The following is a 24712-nucleotide window of genomic DNA, read 5'->3' on the forward strand; positions in this document are numbered from 1 at the left end:
AGAAAGTAGAAAGAAAAAAAGAAAAATATGCTTATGGGCTGAAGTATAAATATAACCTTTGCAAACCTTTTGGTATATTTCCTTCCAATCTTTTTATGCATATATAATTGAACATTTTTACATAGTTGTACCATATCGCAATGCTTTTTCTCCATTAAAAAATAAGGTGTCAACACTTGTATCTTGATGAATTATGAAGATGCCTCTTTCATCCTCATCTCTTTATGTGCCTTCTCCCCTTGTTTTGAATTGCAGTATCTCACACATGTACATTGCTTGGATAGCCCCATTTAGTTAACAGACCACCTGAAAAGCAAGTAAAAGACAAACTTATTACTTCCTGTGTTATTATTAACACACATATCATTAATACCCCTTATGTTTTTTTCATAGAGTTATTTTGTCTATGCATTTATATCTTCATTCATTCCACAAATATTTAAGAACTTTCTAAATACCAGCCATTTTACCTTGAGGATTGTGCCAGTTTGAATATATTGTATCCCCCAAACGCCATTATCTTTGATGTAATTTTGTGTGGGCAGATGTTATCAGTGTTGATTAGATTGTAAGTCTTTGAGTGTTTCTTTGGAATGTGCCCCACCCAGCTGTGGGTGATGACTCTGGATAATTTCCATGGAGGTGTTGCTCCGCCCATTTGGGGTGGGTCTAAATTGATCAGTGGAGCCGTATAAATGAGCTGACATAACAGAAGGAACTCAGTGCAGCTGAGAGTGACATTCTGAAGAGGAGCTACAGCCAAGGGGGACACTTTGAAGAAAGCACAGGAGCTGCAGATAAGAGACATTTTGAAGATGGCCATTGAAAGCAGACTCTTGCCCTGGAGAAGCTGAGAGAGGACAAATACCCCAAGTGCAACTAGGAGTGACATTTTTGAGGAACTGCAGCCTAGAGAGGATGTCCGGGAGGAAGCCATTTTGAAACCAGAACTTTGGAGCAGACGCCAGCCGCGTGCCTTCCCAGCTAACAGAGGTTTTCTGGACACCATTGCCCGTCCTCCAGTGAAGGTACCCGATTGCTGATGTGTTACCTTGGACACTTCATGGCCTTAAGACTGTAACTGTGTAACCAAATAAACCCCCTTTTATAAAAACCAATCCATCTCTGGTGTTTTGCATTCTGGCAGCATTAGCAAACTAGAACAAAGATACAGAAATGAATAGAGGAATCCTCTTTAGGAGAACATAGATGCATAAGTAAGAAAGTGCCTGTTTCATTGTTTTGTAAACTCCAGTTGTCCATATTTGGGGGATTTGTGAGGCAAGGACCAGAGGTATACCCTTTTTTTCCTCTCCCCATTCTGAAATGCCACCAATTTCTGATTTGATCAACGAGTAGTTGAATGGGAGTCAGGAGACCTGAGTTCTTTAGACCCAGCTTTGTCACTATAACTCTGTCATTCCTCTGCTCTTGGTCTCCTTTCTCCGTCTGTTGAAGCAAAGAGTTAGAATAAATCTCTCTAACACTAATTTCTTATAAGTAATGTATCATGTTTTCCTCCTTCTCTTCAAAGATTGTGGCATTTCCATGGGAGTGGATTCCCAAGGGTGTTTGGAAGTCTTGATACACTATGACTTTGGCAGAGGGATATGTAGAGTCAAGGGTTGAGAGCTCTTGAATGCCTTGGTCTGAATCTCAGCTCTGCCATCCACATGCTATTTAATCTTGAGCAAACCACTTAACCTTACTGAGCCTAATTTGTAAAAATGGGAATCATAATAGAGTGGCTCATAGAGTTGATGTTTAGGTTCATTGGACTTAGGTGTCTGAACCACTTTGCACAGTATTTGGTACATAGCACTCAGTAAGTATAGCTAATGGCTATTGTGCTAGTACTAATTTGGAGTCTCGGAAGAGTTTTAGAAGTCAAAATACCACAGTAGCTTCTTTTACTAATTATTATTTTAGAAAGGCACAAAGGACCAAAATGTGCATACATAGAATATGGAGTGTTTATCATTTTTTCCCTCAGATTTTAATTTAAGGGGCAAGGAGGTTTGGAGCACTTTTTACTGCTAAACTTTACTGATAAAACCAGAAAAGATTTCTGTTCATTTTGTATAATATAGGATGCATCATTCTTACTTTTCCTTGCTGTGTCCCCAGTGCCTAAGACAGGATGCAGCAAGAGGTAGACACTTTGTAAATGATCTTTAAATGAACATATGATTTCACACTTTGTATTTAAGAACTAGTAGAATAACAGCCTTGGCTGTGAGCCTTTTGGCTGTCGAATCTTAGCCTGTGACATTTGTTGAGTTTGTTTTGAGGGGATTTAGGGCATTCCAAGGAATTCGAAGCATAATTCTTCTCATACCAATGTTTGGCTTTCTGCTTTGATCAATAGGCTTATTATTTGCCCTTGAAACCTCTGTGATGCTGGGGAATCACAGACATTCCTCAGGTTGATTTGAATGGCAATAAATAATCTATGCTTTCCACTGTTTGCTCCATCAGTGTCTGCCCTGTTCATAAAACCCTAGAGGCTCTGTGGTCCCCAGGCTGGGGCGTGGTAGCCAGGTTAATGCCAGTTCCAGGTGCGTATACATAGAACCAGTTGCTCAGATTCACTGTTGTTTGTTGCTCTAATAGGTCCACAATTTATCTTTAAGTATTGATACTGTAACTGTAGAAGTTATCTTCAATCTGGCTTTATTATTACAGTTACCATTTATTTTATATATCTGTTATACACTAGGCACTGCATATAGTATCTAATCTAATTTTCACAACAACCCTGGGAGTTGTGATTATGCCCATTTTATAGAAGCAGAAACTGAAACTCAGGGAGATGTAACTTATTCTCTGAATATGTGGTAGAGCTGAGATTTGACCTGAATTCTTTCCAACCCAAAACTTTTGACATTTTCCTCATCCAAAGTGCTTTCCTCTGCTTCTAGAATTGTTGTGTGTATAAGTTGGTACCCTGTTGCAAAGATTCATAAGTTTCCCATACCTTTCAGAGTTGAGTTTTAAATTTCTTAACAGCATTGCAAGTATATGAAATTTATAGTGATAAACATAGGCAGATTACTTTCTTGTTATCCATCTATTTAGCAAATTTGCAGTTTCCATTAATTTTAATCTGTTTTTATTACCTGTTTTATATAATAAATACCTCTTAGTCATGACGGATGGAATATAGATCACCTGAAGTAAGCTTTCTCTCAATAAGCACACTTGGAGCTAAAGATTTGTGAATTAATTGGGAAAATTGCAAATCACGTAGTCAGTGAAATAATTCATTGTCACATCCAATCAATAAACTTTGTAAATCAACTCATTTAATTCAAAAAATGATCTATATAGATCAAGCAACCAATTAAACAATTAGCATACATTTTACAATTAATTAATTTAAACATCAATCATATAATTAAAACTCCAAATTTAAACCACAGAATTTAGAATCCTACTGCTTTGTGAACTGTTTCATGCTTCTGAAGCATGAATGCTAGCAGATTTGCAGTTTTACAATTTAACTTTGGCGCAGGGTATCTTAAAGTATTTAAAGCAGGGTATCGGTTTAAAATTGCCTTTATGTTGATATTGTTTCCCAACCTTTTTCCGCAAATCAACTTTTTACTTCTGCCAAAAAGTGGAAGGGTGTCTGTGTTGATTCTAAACTGGGGTCAGGCCAGAATCTGGGAGGACTGACTAGACATTCTAGGGAAGGAGGAAATGTCCAGAGGTAGCTGAGAGGGCTAGGTGTTTGTCAGGATAGATCAGGTCATTTGCTTTTACCCTAAGGATCCATGATATTTGGAGTTCAGATTTTGTCAAGTGAGTTGGATGCTCTTTATGAGATTAGAGAACTGTATGGATGGTCTTGGTTACCTGAGTACTTCTCCTTAGGTAGAGCAGAGATATTTTCTTAATTCTAACCATATAAATAAATGACCTCTGATTCCTCTAAAATAATTTTTCTTGTCGTTTTGCTTGTACCACAACTCTTTTACGATTTTTTTCTTTTTAAATTTTTATTGTGGTAACATTTATACAAAATAAAATTTCCCCTTTTAACCACTTTTGAGTATATCATTCATTGGTATTCATTACGTTCACAATGTTGTGCTACCATCACCACCATCCATTACCAAAATTTTTCCATTACTCCAAATAGAAACTCTATACCCATTAAGCATTAACTCTCTATTCTCCACCCCCCACCCCTGACCCTGTTAACTTGTATTCTGCTTTTTATCTCTGAATTTGCATATTCTAGTTATTTCATATAAATGAAATGTTATTGTATTTAAATTTGTGTAATCGTTAGTGTAGTGCTTACTTTTTCCCTCTGCTGTAAGCTTTCTTGAGGGCTGATACTAGCTTCATCAGTCATCCTTGATCTAAGGTATTATGCTCTGTCTTATCTATAACAGGTAGATATTTGTTGGAGTAAATATTTATTGGAGGAATAGAGTAATAAAAAGACCCTCATTTCATGTTGTGTTTCTCCTTTTAGCACTGCTATGTGTTTTCTCTCTACCAAATGAAGTAGAATTTGGGAATTCTAACTGTATCACCGAGGTTTGGGGTAAGGAATATTAGTGTCCTCAGTTTACTTGCTGTACATCATGCCCTCTTGGTCTCCTCTTCCTTCCCGCACCTTTGTATTCACTTGCCTTTTTGTTTTTCCTTTCATTCAGCGACAATGTCAGTGCCTACTGCCTGCATATTGCTGAGGATGATGGAGAGGTTGACACAGATTTCCCCCCACTGGATTCCAACGAGCCCATTCATAAATTTGGCTTCAGTACTTTGGCCCTGGTTGAAAAATATTCATCTCCTGGTCTGACATCCAAAGAGTCACTCTTTGTTCGAATGTGAGTATTAACTCCATTATTTATCTTAATGTCTCATCCCTGTTTTGTAACATTTTGGATCTGATTTTGGTTTTGTTTATCAAAATAATGATATTTAGTATCTGTAGAGTCCACATATAATCATTACTTTCAGAGAAATGTTGGGGACATTTGCATCATATTTCATATCTCTGCACCTACACTAAATACCGCTTTGCAGCAGCAAATTATGTTGGGTGGATATGCTGAACGTCATATATATGAACCAAGCTTCTGGAAACACTGGGATACTTTGGAGCCTATGAAGCAAAAATTCTGGGTTTTCCTCCTTCTCTTCGAGGAATCCAAGTGAAAAGGAAATTTTCAGTGCATCCTCTTCCCTCTTTTGAGTTAAAAACTTCTTTTCTGTCCAACTTTGTTAAGCTCAAATTTGATTTTTCCTCTCTGTTGCCTTACTTTAGGCTGTGCAGAGGTCCTGTGTCATGGACCCCTTTGGCAGTCTGGTGAAGCCTAAAAGCCATTCTCAGAAAAGTTTGTAAATTCATGAAATAAAATTCATTAGAGTACAAAGGAATTCCATTATATTTAAATAGATTTCAAATTATTAAACAAATTTGTGATATAATTATATATACTGCTTTATTAATACATTAAATTAAAAGATCCAACAACCAGTCTAATAGTAATTCCTGTCATCTGCCATTTTCAAAGTAGAAATGAGCTTAATGATATTTGAGAAATGTGCAGCAACTCTACTGTCCTATACAGATATCTATGATTTCTCCTCATGACAATCTCTGATACTTCTAATACTACTGGTATTTGTTGCCTGTATTTATAATTCAAGTAAGTGTTAACTGTCAGAAGTTAGTGCAAATAAAGATGCAATTTTTTGCCCATTCAGGTTCACAGAGCGCCCGAGTTTTATCCACACATCCCTGGTTGTTAGGGAGAAGGAAACGTGCACATAATAAAGGAAACAGCATTCAGGCTTCACTCTAATCTGAACTCACTTCTAACCTAGGGCATGGCAGTCCCTCTCCTGGCTATCTCTTGGGAACAGTAGCGATCCCTTTGGCACCCCCTGCTGTCAGTAACCAGTAAGTTCACTATCCAAAAGAAGGATTGCCTGCTTTAGGGAGCCTTTTCCCCCTCTCTCTTTAATATGTATTGCTTTTGTCTGAGATTTTTACAGAAAATAAGATTTAAATGAGTATTTTGGGTCTTTCCACCCTTGAGCGAAGAAAGAATGTCTGAGTGCCTGGGGGTATAGAGAATACTCCTAGAGCTTTTCTAATGGCCATCACATCCCTACTCTGAAGTCATGTTTAGTATATATAACTGTGAAATTTCCTCCCTTTTTTTTTTCACATTTCAGAGGCACAAAAACAACTTTAAAGAATATTTAAAATAATTTTTAAACTATTTAATGATCCCTCCTCCTAAAACAACTATTTTCATGTTTGTCTAATCATTTCCATATGTATATTTTACAGTTTCAGTCCTAGTGTACATATTATTTTGTGTTAAGTATTATACATATTCCCATATTTGTTCTTAATTCATACAGTCTACACTTATGTGCCAGGGTTCTAGACAAAGACAGCCCTGACCCTCATGGAGCTTACTGTCTAGTGGGGAAACAGTTGTTAAACAAATCATTAAAATGTGGTGAGTGATACAAAAGAAAAACACATGAAATGCAATGGAAGCTTATTGTGGGATGTTTAGGTTGTTTCCCTGTTTTGGTTTTATTAAGTTAGTCTACAGTGATACTCATTTTATTTCTGTTTAATAACTTTTGTAGGATAACATCCTGTCAGTGGAATTATTGGTCAGAGAGTAGAAACATTTTTAGGCTTTCACTTTGTATTGACGTGTAGACTTCTGAAAGAGGTACTAATTTACAATGCTACAAACAATTCATAAACCCATTTTTTTTTCAGTCTTACCATTAAAAAGTATCATCATTGGAAGTTTTTTTCTTTCTACCTTAAAAGATGTAAACAGTAGTACTTCAACCGTTTTTATTTGCATTTTTACTGTTTATTAATAAGTGACTAGAAAATTGTCTTTTATTTAGCTCATAATCTTTAGTCCATAAATACTAACATATGATCATGGTAGACTTTGAACTGAAAGTCTTTTACAAAGCAAGAGCCTTTAAACCAAGTATTTTCAATAGAGGGGGTGGGGTGGGATGGACATACCTTCCCAGGAGAGACTTCTAAGATTACACGGAGTCTTACTACATATCCTGTCTTCCAGAGAATAGTGAGGGGTGGGGGTGGGGGGTGAGGTGAGGGCGGTAGCAATGGGGTGGCACAGAGTAACAACAAGTACTTTAAACTTAATATCCTTTTCTTTTTTTCCTGAATTATTCCTACTTCTGTGCTCCCACTCCTGAACACACATATCCCAGCCAATCCTTTTTCTATTTTAAAGTATAAAAGAGTTTATTTGACATGTCTGGAGTGTTTAAAAATACAAGGTAAAGTGAAATCTTTATATGTGAGCATTTAGAACAAAAGTGTAAATTTTCTGTTTCTCTTTTTTTTTTTTTTTTTTTTTTTTTAAATCAATTGTCTGATGAAATAGGACCGATTATTGACTGTTTGCCTTGTGTGTACTTTCTTGGTTTGGCAACCTCCCGTTTGCCTTTCTGGTCCATATTCTAAGTTAGAAAAGCCTACAGATGCAGGATAGAGTAGACTTTCAGGAGTCTCCAGAGATATGTCTCAAATTTCAGTCAGGGAAATCCCAGAAAAATAAATAAAGCCATAACTCCTCTTTTCCTCCCTTTCCTCCTTGAATCTCTCCTCCAGTGGAGAAGGGGCAGGAAATAGCTGGGATAACAATGAAGGCTTCTATGAATTCCCCAGAGGAAACTTACTGCCTGAAGTAAAGATAGAAATTCTTCTTTCTGATTGCTGAAATCATCAGTTCTCTATTTAAGGCCTTCATCCTTATTGGATAAGACTTCTCTCATTTGCTGAAGGCAGTTTCCTTTGTTCATTGTAGATACAATCAGCCACTGATGCCATTGACTGACATGATTTAAGTCCACAGAATACCCTTTCAGTAACAATCAGACCAGTGCTTATTTCACCAAACAACTGAATACCATAACCTAGCCTTGACATGTGAAAATTAACCATCATACCTACTTTCTGTTTTCAAGCAGGGTAGGGGTACAGTTTGCTTGGGTATTGCTCAGCTGGACTGAAAAGGCTGAATTGGAAGTACTTGCACTGAATGTGCAGGGTTTGGACATGGGGAATCTGTAGACTTTCAAATTAGTCCTTTTATGGGCACACATCCTTTAAGGTAGTAGCAAGACCATGAATTCCTTGAAGACAGAGAGGACACAGCCTTATTTATAACTATATACTTAGCACCCAGCACAGGGCTTTGTAGAGAAGGAGTGACTGAATCTTCAGTTATCTGTGAGCTGCCAGAAGGGCCCTCAACCAAGCTGTATGCCCCACCTTAGTTTCTGAGCCCCCTTAACCTCTTCTATATCCCTGCCCCTGGGCCTTTTGGATACCAAAGAGCCCCAGGTTGCCTTCTGATCACCAGAGGCCCTCATACCATCCAATCAGGGGACCCAAATCTACCTTCTTTCCTATTCCAGATGAATCTGCACAGGCTTTGAACTCAGGAAGCAAACCTTGGTTCAGGTCTGACCTTCACCAGTGACTTGCTATATGACTTTAGGCAACTTTATTTACCTTTGTAAGTCTCAGTTTCTTTATCTGTAAAATAGGGATAATGATAACTACCTCATGGAATTGTTGAGAAGAGTTTTCTTAAACTAAAATAATGTACATATCTCTTTTAAAGGAAAATAAATTATCCTGAAGCCTCACTGTTTACTCAAATTTGTTTTATTATGATGCTGTTTATTAAAATGTATGAATGTAAAGTTATAGCTATAAATTCCATGTTTTTGTACATCTCAAACAAAATTACAAATTAAATATAAATAAACTGCAACATTAATAAAATACAGATTAACAACTTTAATGAAGCAGATGTTAAATCACTGATGCTGGGTTTAATCAGTATTAAATATTTTACTAGTCAACTTGAATGTTTTTATTTTCACTTGAAATGTCATGATTACAGTGTTATAATAATAATGTCCTTTTAAACAATGAATATTTTTTTAATTTCCTGTCCATTAATTTATTGGATCAGTTGATTTATTGATTTTTAATGAGATATAGTCACATACTGTACAATCATCCAAAATGTATAATCAGTTATTTACAGTATCATGTAGTATTGCATTCATCACCACAATTAATTTTTGAACATTTTCATTACTCCAAAAAATTAAAGAAAAAAGGTAAAAAGAACACTGCAAACACCCCCTACCCCCCCATTCACTCCTATTATTAATTTACTTGTACCCATTTTTTTTACTCATCTGTTCATACACTGGATAAAGGGGAATGTGAGCCACAAGGTTTTCACAATCATGCAGTTATACCTTATAAGCTACTTAGTTATACAACCATCTTCAAGAATCCAGGCTACTGGATTGCAGTTCAACAGTTTCAGGTATTTCCTTCAAGCTATTCTAATACACTAAAAACTTAAAAGGGATATCTATATAATGCATAAAAATAATGACCAAAATCACCTCTTGTATCCACTTGAAATCTCTCAGCCACTGAAACTTCATTTTGTTTCATTTCTCTTTCCCCTTTTGGTCTAGAAGGCTTTCGCAGTCCCTTGATCTGGGTTCAGGCTCATCCCTGGGAGTCATGTTTCATGTTGCCAGGGAGATTTACACCCCTGGGAGTCATATTGCACATTAGAGGGTGGGGGCCTGTGAGTCCACCTGCAGAACTGGCCTTGAGAGAGGCCACATCTAAGCAACAAAGCAACAAAAGAGGTTCTCTAGGGGTGACTCCTAGGCACAGTTATAAGTAAGCTTACTCTCTCCTTTGCAGTAACAAGCCTCATAAGGGCAAGCCCCAAGATTGAGGGCTCGGCCTTCTAAATTGGTAGTCCCTGGTGCTTCTGAGAATATCAGGAATTCCTCAGGTGAGGAAGTTTAATATTTCCACATTTTTCCCCAGTCCCTCAAGGGGACTTTGCAAATAACTTTTTTATTGTCTGCCCAAGTCACTCTGCGATGTATCGGGGCCCCACACTAGCCTGTACAAACCAAGCAAATCTCACTCCCTATTCAAGATTCCATGTAATTATGGATTTTTGAATAAACTGACCATACAAGTTAAATTGTATAGTATGCTACAGAAAAAATGTAGATTTTGCACCAAATAAACATCTTTTCCTTTGGTCTCACAGAAGTTGAAGTTTTAAAACACAGTCAATATTGTCATTTACCCTTTAGTCTGATTTACCTTAGTCCTAACCAAGTCCATTTTGTTCATATCTCTAATTGAAGTCTCATCTCTTTTTCAGCTTCTTTAACAGTTGTTCTATGGGGTAATGCTAACATTCATAGCTGCCGAACTCTGGCTGAGTCTCAGGTGTCACACAGATACTTGAAATTCCAGGACTGACCAGGTTATACACAAAGAACTCAGCATGTCAGAATTTAGAAATAACCATTAAAATTTAGGAATAGATGTGACTGCTGTAAGAGCTTACAATCTAGGAACCTTTACAATAAGCCTTCCCCTGATAATCTGTGCTCTCAGATTCAATTCTCAGAGTTTGCACTTTATATTTAGTCCATATCAGTGAGGCAGTATGATGTTTGTCTTTTTGTTTCTGGCTTATTTCATTCAACATACTGTCCTCAAGGTCCATTCGTCTAGTTGCATGCCTTACCCAATTGATCTATAATATATCCCCCTCACTCAAATTTTACGTGTTCTTTACTGTAAAAGTCTTCTTTGCATTTGTCTTAACATGCTTTTTGCTAGGATGACCAATTCATTTTGATTTGCCTAGGACTTCCAAGTTTTAAAATGGAAAGTACCACATCCATAACCGCCCCCCCCCAATCCTGTGGAAACAAGGACAGTTGGTCCCCTACTTTCTGTTTTTGTCAGTTGGTCTATATGTAGATGGGTTCTCTGCCTATTTGATACCTGTGCACAGTATGACTTTGACACTGCAAATGATGAATTCTTTTGTGGTCATCAGGCCTGTACCACAGAGAGCCTTGTGCTGACTGAATTCTCCCACCACTTTTCTGTATTCAACAAACCATTTTTGCATGCAGCTTGCAAGTTAATGCCATTTGGTCTTCACTAAGTCTATTAGTGATGTTAAATAACTCTAGCTGCTGTAACATGCAACCCTGCAAGTCTCACCAGCTTATCTAAGAGGTTGGCATACTTTTTCTATAAAGAGCTGTTGGCCATATGGTTGGTCTCTAACTACTCAGCTCTGCCACTGTAGTGTGAAAGTAACCATAGACAATACTAAACATATTGGCATGGGCTAGATTTGTTTGCCATCTCCTGGCTTATTCAAATAAGTTTATTTCTTGGTCACATCTGTTCTGGTGAGGGTCAGGTTGTTCTCCTCGTTGTTTATCCTCTAAACAGTGACTCAGGACTCCCCCAGCTGTGTTGGAAATAGGGAGTGTGGAAGACTGGGAGTGGCCTTAATCACCCCCCCTTTCTATATATACACCACTATATATATAATATATAAATTATATATATAATTTTGGTTTTGGTTCAGTGAACATCTTATATGTATGAATTAAAACGAGAATCATAGCATATATATTATGATTTTCTCTGAACTAAAAGCAACATTTTTAAATGTGAACCTAAAAATTTTTAATTTAATATTTTAAAATGCAAATGCATTTTTCAACCCCTGGGGATCCTTGAACTTCAGGTGGGAAGTGCTATTGTGAGGAAATTATCTCCTGATAGGTAGGAAGTATTACATAGTTCCCATTCTTGTTATTTCTGTCAAAGATTTATCAGTCTGAGTAATTCACCCTAAGGTGTGAATGGGGTTTAACCTTCCTATGGGTTATTTTTATTACACAATTATATATGTCCACTACAGAAAAACTAGAAAATTGAGCTGCTCCTTCATACTAAAGAAAATAAAAACTTTTCCTTCATTCCATCATGCAAAGATAATTATTATATTTTATAATTAGATACATTTTTAAAAAGGAGCTAGATAGCTTAAGTGAATCCCTAATTGGAAAAGTGTTCTCTGGAAAAGAATGTGGATCTGAATGGCTTCTGAAGTTCTGTCTTACTCAGGGACTTCCCCACCAGGGCCCTATTGCCTCAGTAAACTCCTAGAAATAGAATTGTAATTTGGGAAAGGAGAATGGATTTCACTAACAATTTGCAAATTAGAAGTCTACTAATGGAATCTGCCTCCTTTAACAAATCAGCAAGCTGATTTCTAAGATATCTATTGTTCTTGATTGATCTGGGATCGAGGAAAGAGGACGAGATGTATCAAAGGTATATAAAGAGTCCCTAACTTGCCTGATTGCAAGCTACTCTGAGCCTTAGCATTGAAGTTGATTGGCTACTGGCTGGAGGGATGGGCAAGGAGAGGAGTGGTGGGTTTGGGGCTGGCCACCAGGGATGGATAAAAAGCAGGATCTCATCTGCTGCTGTTCTAGTTTGCTAATGCTGTGGAATGCAAAACACCAGAGATGGATTGGCTTTTATAAAAAGGGGGTTTATTTGGCTACACAGTTACAGTCTTAAGGCCATAAAGTGACCAAGGTAACACGTCAGTAATCGGGTACCTTCACTGGAGGATGGCCAATGGCGTCCGGAAAACTTCTGTTAGCTGGGAAGGCACGTGGCTGGCATCTGCTCCAAAGTTCTGGTTTCCAAATGGCTTTCTCCCAGGACGTTCTTCTCTAGCAAGCTTGCTCCTCTTCAAAACGTCACTCATAGCTGCACTGAGTTCCTTCTCTTTAAGTCAGCTCATTTATATGGCTCAACTGATCAAGGCCCACCCTGAATGGGTGGGGCCATGCCTCCATGGGAATATCTCATCAGAGTCATCACCCACATCTGGGTGAGGCACATTCCAAGCAAATCTAATCAGCACCAAAATGTCTGCCCCACAAGACTACATCAAAGATAATGACCTTTGGGGGACACAGTACATTCAAACTGGCACAGCTGCTCAGCATCTGGAGAAGTGCTCCTTGCCAGCAATAACCAAGCCAAGGCCTGCTGTCCCTTTAGACGTAGTGGGACAAGTCAAAATGTGATCTTAAGAGTGGATTGGGTGCTGCCTTGTCCATCTCCTTCTCCCATCACCTAGCACAGGGCTAATTCAGTCAGAATTTTTGAAACTGGACAAAGTTCAAAAACAACAGTGACAGAAACAGCTGTGATGGTGTCTTTACATTACATGTCGACATTAATGTTTCATACTGGGATCCTACTCTGAAGTAGGGAAGAAAAGTAAGTAGGGAAGAAAAGGCAAGACCAGTAAAATGGACAGAAGTCTCCTAGATCAGAAGTCTATAAGGGCAGTTGAACTGCCGTCATACATGTGAATCTGTTCCTTAAATTGTTTAATATATTAGATGGACGTGAGAAAGGAACAGTTCAAATCAAGAACTACAGAGGAGAGCAACAAAATCACTTAGAGTTTTGCTGTTTGGGATCGGGACTTGTGAGGGCATGGGAGGTGGACTGTGGGGGATCTTATATCAGAAGCTCCTCTCTCTCAGGCAGTGTGGCCCAGAGGGCTCCCAGAGGCTATGGCCTCTCTTGGCTCTGCATGAAGGGAAAAGATAAGCTGTTTTTTAAAAGGTATGTCCTAGGTTCACTGCTCTTTGAAAGACTTTTTGAAAGGATTAGTAGATTTAGTTGACCTTCTTGTTGGTATCTCCAATGTGCTCTCCAAGCGATCAGCCTTTTATTAAATGGTATCAATAGCTTGAAGTCTCTTCTACTCTGATATGGTATTACCTTGCAGTCTGGAGAGGAGGGGAAGAAAAGGAAATTAGCATTTTTGTATGCCCATTCAGTTTCATGCACATAGTATCCATTATCTCATTTAATCTTTATAAGCAACACATTTTTATAATATATAAACTGAGGATCAGAGATAGATTACCTAAGGTCATACTGTTTCTAAGGAGCAGAGCTAAAATTGGATAAGGAATTAAAAAAAAAAAGGCTGTATTCTTTCTAATGAAGCCTGACAATATAGGTATAAATTATCCTATTTATTGTTTTCTCGAGTTATAAAAGGACCAACTGTGTGTTGTTTCTTTTCATTCTGTTGTATTAGCAAACATTTTCATTGTCCAGATTGTTCTTGTGTATGGAAATGTAACATATGCAGCCTGCTTAATTTTATATTTGTAAATCTGATTTGATTTCCTTTTTGGCAATAGCTACTGCCTAGAGAAAAGAAAAAGATTTTTCTTTGTGTCTGTTTTAAGTGACAGAAATATTGGAGCAAGTAATAAAGATGGAAAGCATTAGTTACATACTTCTAAGAATTTAAGGGTCAGACAAGCTAAATATGTATGTTTGCTTACTGGAATGTCTTTCTGTTGAAATTGTGCCAGGATACATTCTGTACCTACAGTAAAAGCACAAAATTTAGATAGTCATCAACTTACTTTGGTATCCAGAAATTACACCAAATTGTTCCTTTAATTGCTGGATAGCTTAAGAGTTTAGGACTCACATTTCTGATGTTAATGTGATTTGTTGCATGATCTACCCCCTTTGGCTATGTTTAGTTATTATGTCGCATTTTGATTTCCTCTGTTCTCCCCTCAGCTTATGTTGGAGTCTGTCAGCTGCTGCTATGTACTTGTCAGGCTAGTGACTTGTAATGTTTATTAATACAATGTCATTCTTGCTGTTGAAAAAACCGTGATGTTTCTCAGAAGGTTGTGATAGAATGTAGCATTTGATTTCCAGTTCCTGTTTGCACTGCATGGTGAATACATTTTCAGATGTTATGCAGTTCACTGACCTGACAGTTATGGAACCCCGCCTGGGACCCCATTTCAGCAGGACATATTTGAACAGAAACAGTTTGCAAAACTTTACACACTTAAACTCCTGCCAAGACAAACTGTTAACCACTTGAGTTTGTTATAAATACCCAGTGGCAGTGGTTGGAAGTAACCCACAGTGTGTTTTATATTCTGAACTGAATGTGAATGTCTTTGCGGTTATATAGAGTAGTAAATAATTGAGTTTGATTAGGGAGAGGGACCTCATTATCCCCCACCTGTGCCCAGCTGGAAGGGGAGTGTCGAAATGAAGCCATTAGCTGTCTCTCTTACTGGCATCTGAAAGAGCTCAAATACATCTGTGTCTTATTTTCTTTTCTGGCACAATCAGTCGAGCAAGCTAAGCAGGCATGACCAGATTTGGCAAGTCCCAAGGACTCTGGCAAAGATACACAGGGAGAAAGTGGAGGGCAGTCATTTTGGTTTCTCACTGCCCATTAGTCTAGTGAGTTATGTTTTTGGAAAATGTCTGTTTTGATAAAGAGTACTTTGTCCAATGTCAAACATTGCATGCTCACACAATACGCTTTGATCTTTTTTAAAAAATTTTTGTCAGTGCAAGGGGAAACAAAATGTGGCATTTACACTAGTATAAACTCTTTATGGATAAGTAACACCCAAAGGATTTGCTTTAAAGCAGGCATGTTACAGTTATTACAAGGCTTTCTCTTGCACATATATTTTCGTTTGCTACCTTGGACTTCTAGAGAATGAACATGAATAGAATTGGGGCCAGGGCAGGTTGGGAACTAGAAGAAGGTGTCTTCATCACTATAATGAATGGGTCCGGACTGGAGAATCGAGTGTTACAGTTGGCAGCCTTTTCCCATTTCCACAAACTGAGACTGCAGTTCATGAAACCGTGACATTCTGCAAGGTCTTTCAAATAGTGATCTTGTAGGTCATATGGTTGTGTAAGAGTTGGGGCATTTATAACCAAACTGAACCTGTTACAATGGAGGTTGAAACTTTTCTACAAATTGGTCAGTGGTTTTGATCTGGAAGACATCTTCTGTGGAAGTTTCTTCTTCCCCTGAAACCCAGTTGTCCCCATGATTCCCTTCTGGGCTAGGGAGAGTAAGCACAGGTTTTGGAGTCTGGCCAGTTGGGTTCAAGTCCTGGCTTCTCGATCTGCTAGCTATGAAACACCAGGCAAGTGTCCTAATCTTGTCAAACCTTTATTTCCTTCACTATCAAATGAGACTTAAAATAGCACCTATTTTTATTGGAATGATTAAAGTAAGTGCTCAGTAAATGTTGATTATTGCATCATTATATATTACTTCTTTGTATATATGAAGAAAAGCCCTTAGTTATAATAATAATGTTAATAGTTTATTAAGCATTTATTATATGACGGGTATTATGTTAAATATTTTATAGGTATTTAGCCCTCACAACAATCTTACAATCTATGAATTATTATCATTCCCACGTGTAGATGAGGAAACTGGAAGTTAGAGAGACTACATCATTTACCCAAGGTCACACACCTGTAAAAGACAGAGCTGAGACTCCAAACCAGGCCACTTATTCTAGAACTCACTGTGCTCTGCTACCTTCTGGTGTTGCTACTATCTTTTTTAGCATGGTATAGAGATAAACAAAGGCTGTGTTTTGAGACATCATCTCCACTAAGAAGCTTTTTGACCCCCTCACCCCCCACTCAGCTGAGTTAAGTGCCGTTGTGTTTAGGCAGCACTTTGAGCTTACCTCCATCTTTGTGCTTATCGCACAGAACTATAATAGCTTGTTGTTTTCTTTGTCTTTCTTTCCCACTAGACCTTGCTACTTCGGTTAGGGGCCATATTGTTGATTTCTGAATCTAAAATAGGATGGGTGAGCTCAAGTAAATTACCTCATGCCCCAGCTTCTATTTCAGTGAGGTGTGTATGACAATAGCACCTATCTTAGGATTGAATGACTTAATACAGATAAAAAAGCTTAACACAGCATCTAGCTCATAATAAGTGCTCAATAAATAGTAGTTGCTGCTATTTTTGTTATAGTCATTGAACAGTGATTATCCTGTGCTAGGCAAATAAAACAGTCCTTAATAAATCTAATTGAATTCTCTGCAACACCACCATGATTTCTGATTTCCATCATCCCCATCCAAAGTCAATGAGTTAAGCTGTGTTTACACTCTCAAAAAAAAGAAAGCCTGGAAAACCGTCCTGGATGCTTATAATCAGGTTCCTCTCCTTTGAGCTACAGGGGTTTATTGATGCCTGGGCCAGAGTCTCCTTGCTGACAGTGTCCCTGAATGTGGCCACCATCCCTCAGCAGATTGCACATTTTAATGGCCCTGTGTTCCCAATTACAAGCAATGAGTGTTGAAATCCATTCCCCCAAATAAGATCATTCCCCCAAATGATGACTTGGGACAAGGGCAACAAAAGAGAACTAATATTTGTGAAGTCCTTTCACTATTTGCTAGCCTTATTGCCACATGCTTTGCATTCATTGTCTATTTTATCCTCCATGACAATTTTGTAGGAAAGTGGCCTCCTCATTTTATGGATACCGCTGAGGTTCCCACATGGTAAGGTACCATTTTGATTAGCTATGGAACCAGGATTTGAATCAAAGGATTTTTAACTCCCAGACCAGGTGTTCTCGTCTCCAATATCCTGCCTGGCAACTGACTTCTGGTTATAGCTCTCTCTATAAATAGAATGTAAGCTTTTCAGATCAAGAGCTATGTCCCTACTTCTCTCTCTCTCGTCCACCTCTAGTTTAATACTTAATAGAGTAATGCTGTTGCATGAGTGTTATGTTAATGCTGGTATAAAAACTTCTCTGGGGTAACTGAGTGCACTTGCACGGGGACAGAGCTGAATTCTTCGAGTGAGTAATCTCTTTAAAATGCCTGTACATTTTTCAGTGGTTACGAGACTTGACAGGATCTAACTTTGAATTGACTGAAGCACTCTTGGCACAATTTAGTCAGATCCCTGAAGTGGAGTTACATCCTAGCCTCGGCAGCCCAAGATGTTGCAGAAGGGCAGCTGTTTCTGCTCAGTGCCCCTAGAATGCCCTGCACTGGGGGAAGACAAGCTGTCTGGCCACAAGGAGGACAAGAAGAGGTGCAGGCTCTGAGCAGAGCCTCTGGGTCTGCAGCACAGGCCACAGCCCAGAGCCTGGAATGTAGTACCTCAAGGAAAAGGGGAGGGGCAGTTGGCTAGCAGGAATAGCATGCTCATTTACCTGCTGCCAGCATTTCTCCCAAGATCATTGTCTTCTCAGTATCAGATCCAATGCCTTATATTAAATAAAAGTGGCTTTAAAAGATGTATTTCAATAGACTTTTTTTTTAAAAGCCCATAAGAAATCCAGGATATAAAGAAATGAGGCATAAAACCCAGAATGTTTGGAAGTCAAGCTGAAAATTGTGGCAAGTCTCCATTTCCATTTATTAAATTGCAGAATAACTTAACAGTTGCACCTGGATGGATTCTGAGAACCACTTATATTCTGTACTCTTATGTTTTATAAATGTATGTGTATTATTCACAAAAACAAAAATCATTGCCCATTTTACTCCCTTAAGTGCAGCAGACTTGGAACAAGATCCAAAGTTTGCCTTGGTCTGGAGGGAAAGAAGTGAATGGAGTATGGTACCTACCTGGGGAAACTTTCATTAGGTCTGGTTGAGTATGCAGTGCGCAAGTCAGAACCTCTTCCTCCTTTCAATGTGCTCGTTTTTACTGAAATGGAGCCCCAGAGTAAGATACTGTACACTCGTGAAGGCACATTCCAAGTGCTGCGCGTGCCCCTTCCCTTTACTGTTGTTTTCATTTTCCTCTCATGAACCTTGCTACCCTGGCTTCAGCACGGAGGCTGTAAAGGAAGATGGAGAGCCGAGTTACCTCAGAATGATCACTATCGTTAACATTCACGGGTGGTTCACTTATCATTCCTGACTGCACAGACATGGCAGCCTCTCGGAAGCGTCCGCAGGTGTAGCATGGTGATACATATTACATTGTGCCACAGTGGATTTATGTATTCTGTAACAAAAGAAAAGTGTAATGAAAAAATACAGAAGGTAATCCTTTATTCCTCCACCACACAATTTATCAGTAATGCCTATGGATGATAAGTGCCAGGGATTTCCTCTGCTTGCTTTAACCTTGTCACCCAGGTACCTTTTGGTAAAATGACAGAAAAATACAGACTAGGAATTTTCCTCTGTTCAAAAATCTTTTAAAAGGACACTTTTAATTTATGGAAGTTAGTCTAAACACAAGGCTTCCTTTTGAGTTTTTAGTCTGCCTTTGCTGAAAAAGATAAATGTATTGGCTTGAAATAATGCTATCAGCCAGCAGCAGATTAGGAGAGAATGTAAGCAATTTATAATCAGACTCAACTCTAAAGTAGTTCAGGTGGAACCCAGGTGGATGAGAGTTCATGCAGTTGGCCAGTACGAGTTTGAGTCCCTAAGAACTTGTGTTCCCTTTTAGACCTTTCTCATCAGTCGGCCAACATATTGTCACAGATGGAGCACACACGGACTTCCAAGGGGAAAGTGGGGGAAGGCAGTCTGAACGTGGATGATTGGCAGTTGTTCCAAACACATGCTGGCCTAGCGCCAGAGCAAATACCCCCAAGTTTATAAATGCATAAGGCAGTCTACATTTCAGTACTCTTGCCAAAGTATCACTCTTATTGTATCACTCCCTAAATATAGTTGGTTGTTTCTTTAAAAAAAAAAAAAAAATTGAACTGTTTCTTATTTTGCTTTAATCAGTAAAATAAACTTTTTAAAGATTGTTCTGGGATGGGGTCCAGCTTTTAAGGTAAAGAATGGCTGGGGCTCAGACATGATTCAGTAACATAGTGTTCAGTAAAATTAGGTTGACAGTTCTCAGGCCTGCTGTTCGATAGCAAAACTTGACCAAGTTAAAATGGATTATTGTGCTGGCTAGACCAGCACTGTCTTTTGCTTTTTAACCAACAGAATGTCAGGAATTTTACAGCAAGCTATGTGGAGAGAAGGAGTGTGAGAAGGTCTCTGTATGAAGGAAACAAATTGAGTCCTTGGTTTTGAGGTCGGCCTCTGGAAAGTCAGTTACCTAGATGGGTCCAACCTAGGATTAAGGCCCCTTCCCAGCTTAGCCTACTGTTAGGAAGCTTTTCCAGGACTTAGCTTGGGTCTTGGCTTTTCTTTCAGAATTCTTGTCAGTATGAAGTTCTGCCATGGTTTTTGGCCATGTTCCCCTTGGAGATTCTTATGGGGAAATGGGAATGTGACCAAATTCCTTGTGGCAATTCCCATGTTCCATTGTTGAAAACTCAGATCCTGTTTGTTATATGAACTATTTGGAATTGACCTGTTTTGTCTTAGTTCCCAGGCATAGTGAGTAGTAGTTGTGATACTTGCTATTGCAATTAATTGTCTTGGTGAAGTTACTCCTCACCTAGGAGATGGGCTTCTGTTTTTAGGGTACTTGTTCCTTAGCTGTTTTTTTCCTATCTAGATTAATCTCCCCCAAACTTAATTGGCTAGAAGTTTACAATAGTGATAGTATTTTGTTTTGTAATTATTTATGCTTCAGCTAATATTTTGTCTGACTTTCTGGTACTAAATAGATTAAAACATTCCTACTAATGTGTACACAGACTGTATATACTTTTATATAGTTATTCATTCATTCATTTACTAGCTAGTTAGGAAGAGCCTTTTCTTTTCTTTAGCCTAAATTGTTTGGGGGTATCATTTTCTCCCCCCTCATTCCATGAGATTTTCCTCCAGGTCTCCATGAGCTTTAGTATGATGGTGGTATCTTTCTCCAGTGACATCTAGTGACACAAGCCAAGTTTATAGATTTTCAACCCTTGCTGCAAAATTCAGCTTGGGAACCAGAACTAGAAAGCCCATGGTACTAGTGACCCATGCAAATCAGTTATGTTGCATTTGATATAAATTAGAAAAACCTTCCCTAACCCTGACCTCTATTTTACTTGGACCTTCTGAGTACTAGAATACATTTTCCCCCCTCTCTCTATGTTATTAGAAATAGGTTTATTTAATCTGTTTTTAAATAATTGGCATTTTGATGTACACTTATTTTTAAACCTTTTATAACACAGTGGTAAGACCACAGTAACATCGCTCTGATTAAATGTTGGTGATGATTTAATATTTGTCTTTTCCTACAGAAATGCTGCTCATGGATTCTCCCTTATTCAGGTGGACAACACAAAGGTCACCATGAAGGAAATCTTGCTAAAGGCAGTGAAGCGAAGGAAAGGATCTCAGAAGATTTCGGGTAGGACAGTTAAATTGGCAAGAGATGCTCAACCCTTAGCTAAAAGTGCATGTGTGGAGAGAGAGAAAGCATGTGTGTGTGTGTTTGATAGCTGGGTTGACTGTTTCAGATACCATTACTAAAAGGTTTGGTTGGCAGCTCTACAGCAAAAAAAAAGAAAAAAGAAAAAAAAAAAAGTGATTTTAAGCTGCCCCTGGGCCTGAGGACAGAACTGAGTCAGTGGCATATGTGAAAAGATGTGTATTTATCAGTTATGGAAGCTCCATCATTAACAATTTGTGGTAGATTAAGACAGAGCTGTTTGTGCTAACACTAATTGGTGTAAAGCTGTCTTGAAAACCGAATCAATCCCAACTTCAAGTTCTGCTTTTTAGGTTCACGTTTTCGCATAATTTTCTATGAGGAATCCTTTAATCATTAGTATTTGAATATGGAAACAAGAAAAAAATAAGTCTTTTCATGTTTATCAAATGAGGGCAACCTTTAAAAATGATTTAAAAAGAAATCCATTAATGAGCACAAGTAACTGTTAATCTCCAACTCATTACCCAACTTTATACAGAAAACAGGCTCATGATATTGCTGTGATAGTTAAAAGATACTAGAAAAAAATAGTACCAGTATTGCAAAATAATTATTTTGAGAAACAGCTCAAAGATTTGTTATTCCACAAATTTAATATAAACCAACCCATATATGACATGTCAAATATCTTAGCTTTGTAAATAAATGAGGTTTCTTAAACACCTTTGGTTTTACCTTTTAGAAATAGAAAAAAAGCATCACTCAGATTGAAGAAAATACTTTTGTGCTCCTTTTAAGGAGGCGCACATAATCTGTTCCAGATTTAATTAGCTATCTTCAGATGAAAGCTGAAGTTTTAATAAAAGTTAGAAGAGATAACACAGTGAAGGACACGGATGAGCTGTCTCAAGGCCATATTCCAGGGGAACGATAAGAGCTGTAAAAAATGGCAGAGGAGAGCAATTGAATGGAGCAATGAAAATCTGATTCTCATAAAAAAGAGAGAGAGAGAGATGCTGGTAGGGGCAGTTGTAGATGAGACCTGCTAGTGTCTGCAAGCAATTTGGATGCTTGCCAGGAGTCATTGTTCACCCTCGGCTGTGGCGGCTCCGTCCAGATGTGCCAACTGCACGTTTCGGCTTTTGCCAGCTGACTGCGCCGTTTGATAACCAGCTCTCTGGATGCCCATCACTGGCCGCAGAGATAGAATTAAATGATGATGATCTTCCCACAAGTTGGGAGAGGAAACAATGCATATAAATCTTGATTTCATCTCAGCATGAGAAGTCTTTATCCATCATCACTCATAATGAACAAGTCGTTAGCTGGGATGAATGGTGTTGTGATTTTTCCAAACACCTCTTTTGTTCACTTTTTTGGGTGACTTTTATTCATTACATGGGGGTCAAACCTCTTTGCATTTAGATTGTGATTGAAGAGACATAGCCACTCCTTCTCAGGGAAAAGTAGGTATTTTGAGGTTCTGGGTGCCAATCTATTTGTTTTTAAACAGCTTCGTATATTCAATGATATTTAATAAGCATTTATCTTCTTACTTTAGGATCCTGGTTCTTTTTGGTTTTATCTCTAATTTTTACACAGTAATGTATTTTGTGAAATAATTCACTATATTCTAAGGAAACATTATTCTGAATTATCCAAGAAAGAGGTATAATTTTTTTTTTAGCCTTCTTAAAAGAAATTCCACTATCACAAATATTTTAGACCGTGAGGTACCTATGAACTTTTTAGGATACAATTGAGCCAGCATCTTTCCTTCTATTTCCATCCATCCCTATCTAATTACATACCTGTACATCTATGTCCATCCCCAGCACTCATATTTTTCATATACACTAACATTTATCATTACATATGTGTACACTTTTGTGTCTGCCATTTCCATCAAAATCTTTGCCATCTCTTTGGCAAAGAGTTAGAACTCATTATCTGCAAAACAGTGATCTATATTATTTATTCTTTTTTGAACTAGAGAGCCAATTGAGACTGATTCGTTTACATAAATTGCTGTCCATTTTCTTAATCCAAATAGCTTTTAAGAAATCTTTCTATTGTTTTGTTAAGTCTGGTCTCATGAAATAAAAGGATCTGCAGTTTGGCAGAGGTGTTTTATTTAGAGTAGCTTAGTAAAAGCAGGGTATATTCTGTGATTTTGAACTTTGTGTTGTGAAATGGACTTCTTTAGAAGATGATTAATGAAAAGAGAAAAATCCTATCCTTATCATAGAGTAACCAGAAAAAAAAAGAATCTTTTGGTGCTCACAGTTGGCTATGAAAAACTTATTACTTACCTATTGCTTACACTTGTACACATGACCTTAGTCATGAATTTGGTAGCAGGAGATGCCAGGTTAGAGGTACTCTCATCTTCAACTTTCTGAGCCAATATTACAGTGATGACTCCATCTCTGTGGGAAGGTGCCTACCATGTGTTCCAACCCAGCTCAGCCCCAAGACCGAAGAACACACTAGGCACAGAGTTAGACATGAGTTTAATAGGACTTAAAGGAGATGGTTCTACAGCAGCAACAGGCCAGGAAAGATGGAAGTTAGTGCTCTGCAAAGAGCAAGGTTACCTGGGGGTGGTTTATAAGGCTTAGGGCAAAGACATTCCATAGGGTGTGCGAAGAGTTTCAGCAGTGTCTTGTGACACAGGGATCTGGAGATTTATCAACAGGGATCAGGGGAGGGGAGTTTTAATGCTTTGTTTATGGTACCATTTGTACATTTTTTCCCTGTCTGGGGAGGTCTCATGACCTTTAATGTCTGTTCCGGTCAAGTAGGCAGCTATATGCAATAACTCACTTTCGCTATCATGGGGAGGGGGCCTGGGTCCTGGGTCCCCACTATCCACCCCCCAGCAGCCTACATGAACATAGGACAAACATTGCATCCATATTCCACAACAATAGTATAAGCAACAACAAAATGCTAGAAGTCTCCCCCCACAGAGATGACCCCACAACGAGATGCCACTGTGGCCAAGAAAGGGAATTAAATCATTTAGACAAGGGTCTTCTGATAATTGATCAACATATATGTGCTCTTGCATATGATTTAAAACTTGTGAAACATTGTGCGAATGATCAGGAATAGCTATGCAGCGCTGCACATTAATTAAGGCACACGTGCTGCCTTGTGCTGCAGTAAGGATATCGAAGGCCATTCTGTTTTGTAAAACTGCTTTCCAAAGTTGTGTGTTTTCTTCTTAGCAGGGATATAGCTTGTTCCAGTTCGCTAATGCTGCCGTTTTGCAAAACACCAGAAATGGATTGACTTTTATAAAGGGGGTTTATTTGGTTACAAAGTTACAGTCTTCAGGCCATAAAGTGTCCAAGGTAAGGCAACAACAATAGGGTACCTTCACTGGAGAAAGCTATTGGCATCTGGAAGACCTCTGTTAGCTGGGAAGGCATGTGGCTGGTGTCTGCTTGCTCCCAGGTTGCTTTTCAAAATTGCTATCTCCAAAATGTCAGCATCAGCTTCCAATGGCCATCTTCAAAATGTGTCTCTCAGATGCAGCTCTTTTATATGCCTTCAGTGATTTAATTAAGACCCATGCTGAATGGGCGGGGCCACACCTCCATGGA

General features: G+C 38.4%; 1 protein-coding gene across 7 annotated transcripts in view; it reads left to right on the top strand.

Moving 5' to 3' along the window:
• The window catches only part of MAPKAP1 (MAPK associated protein 1), a 346539-nt gene that overhangs the window by 196072 nt on the left and 125755 nt on the right, over positions 1-24712 (top strand). For all 7 annotated transcript variants that reach the window (XM_037798457.1, XM_037798460.1, XM_037798461.1 and 4 more), the window contains 2 exons: positions 4671-4847; positions 20968-21077. In XM_037798457.1, the coding sequence (XP_037654385.1) occupies positions 4671-4847; positions 20968-21077 (287 nt within the window). The remainder of the gene's footprint in view (positions 1-4670; positions 4848-20967; positions 21078-24712) is intronic.

The sequence above is a fragment of the Choloepus didactylus genome, chromosome 10, assembly GCF_015220235.1.
Source record: "Choloepus didactylus isolate mChoDid1 chromosome 10, mChoDid1.pri, whole genome shotgun sequence".
Lineage (NCBI taxonomy): Eukaryota > Metazoa > Chordata > Mammalia > Pilosa > Megalonychidae > Choloepus > Choloepus didactylus.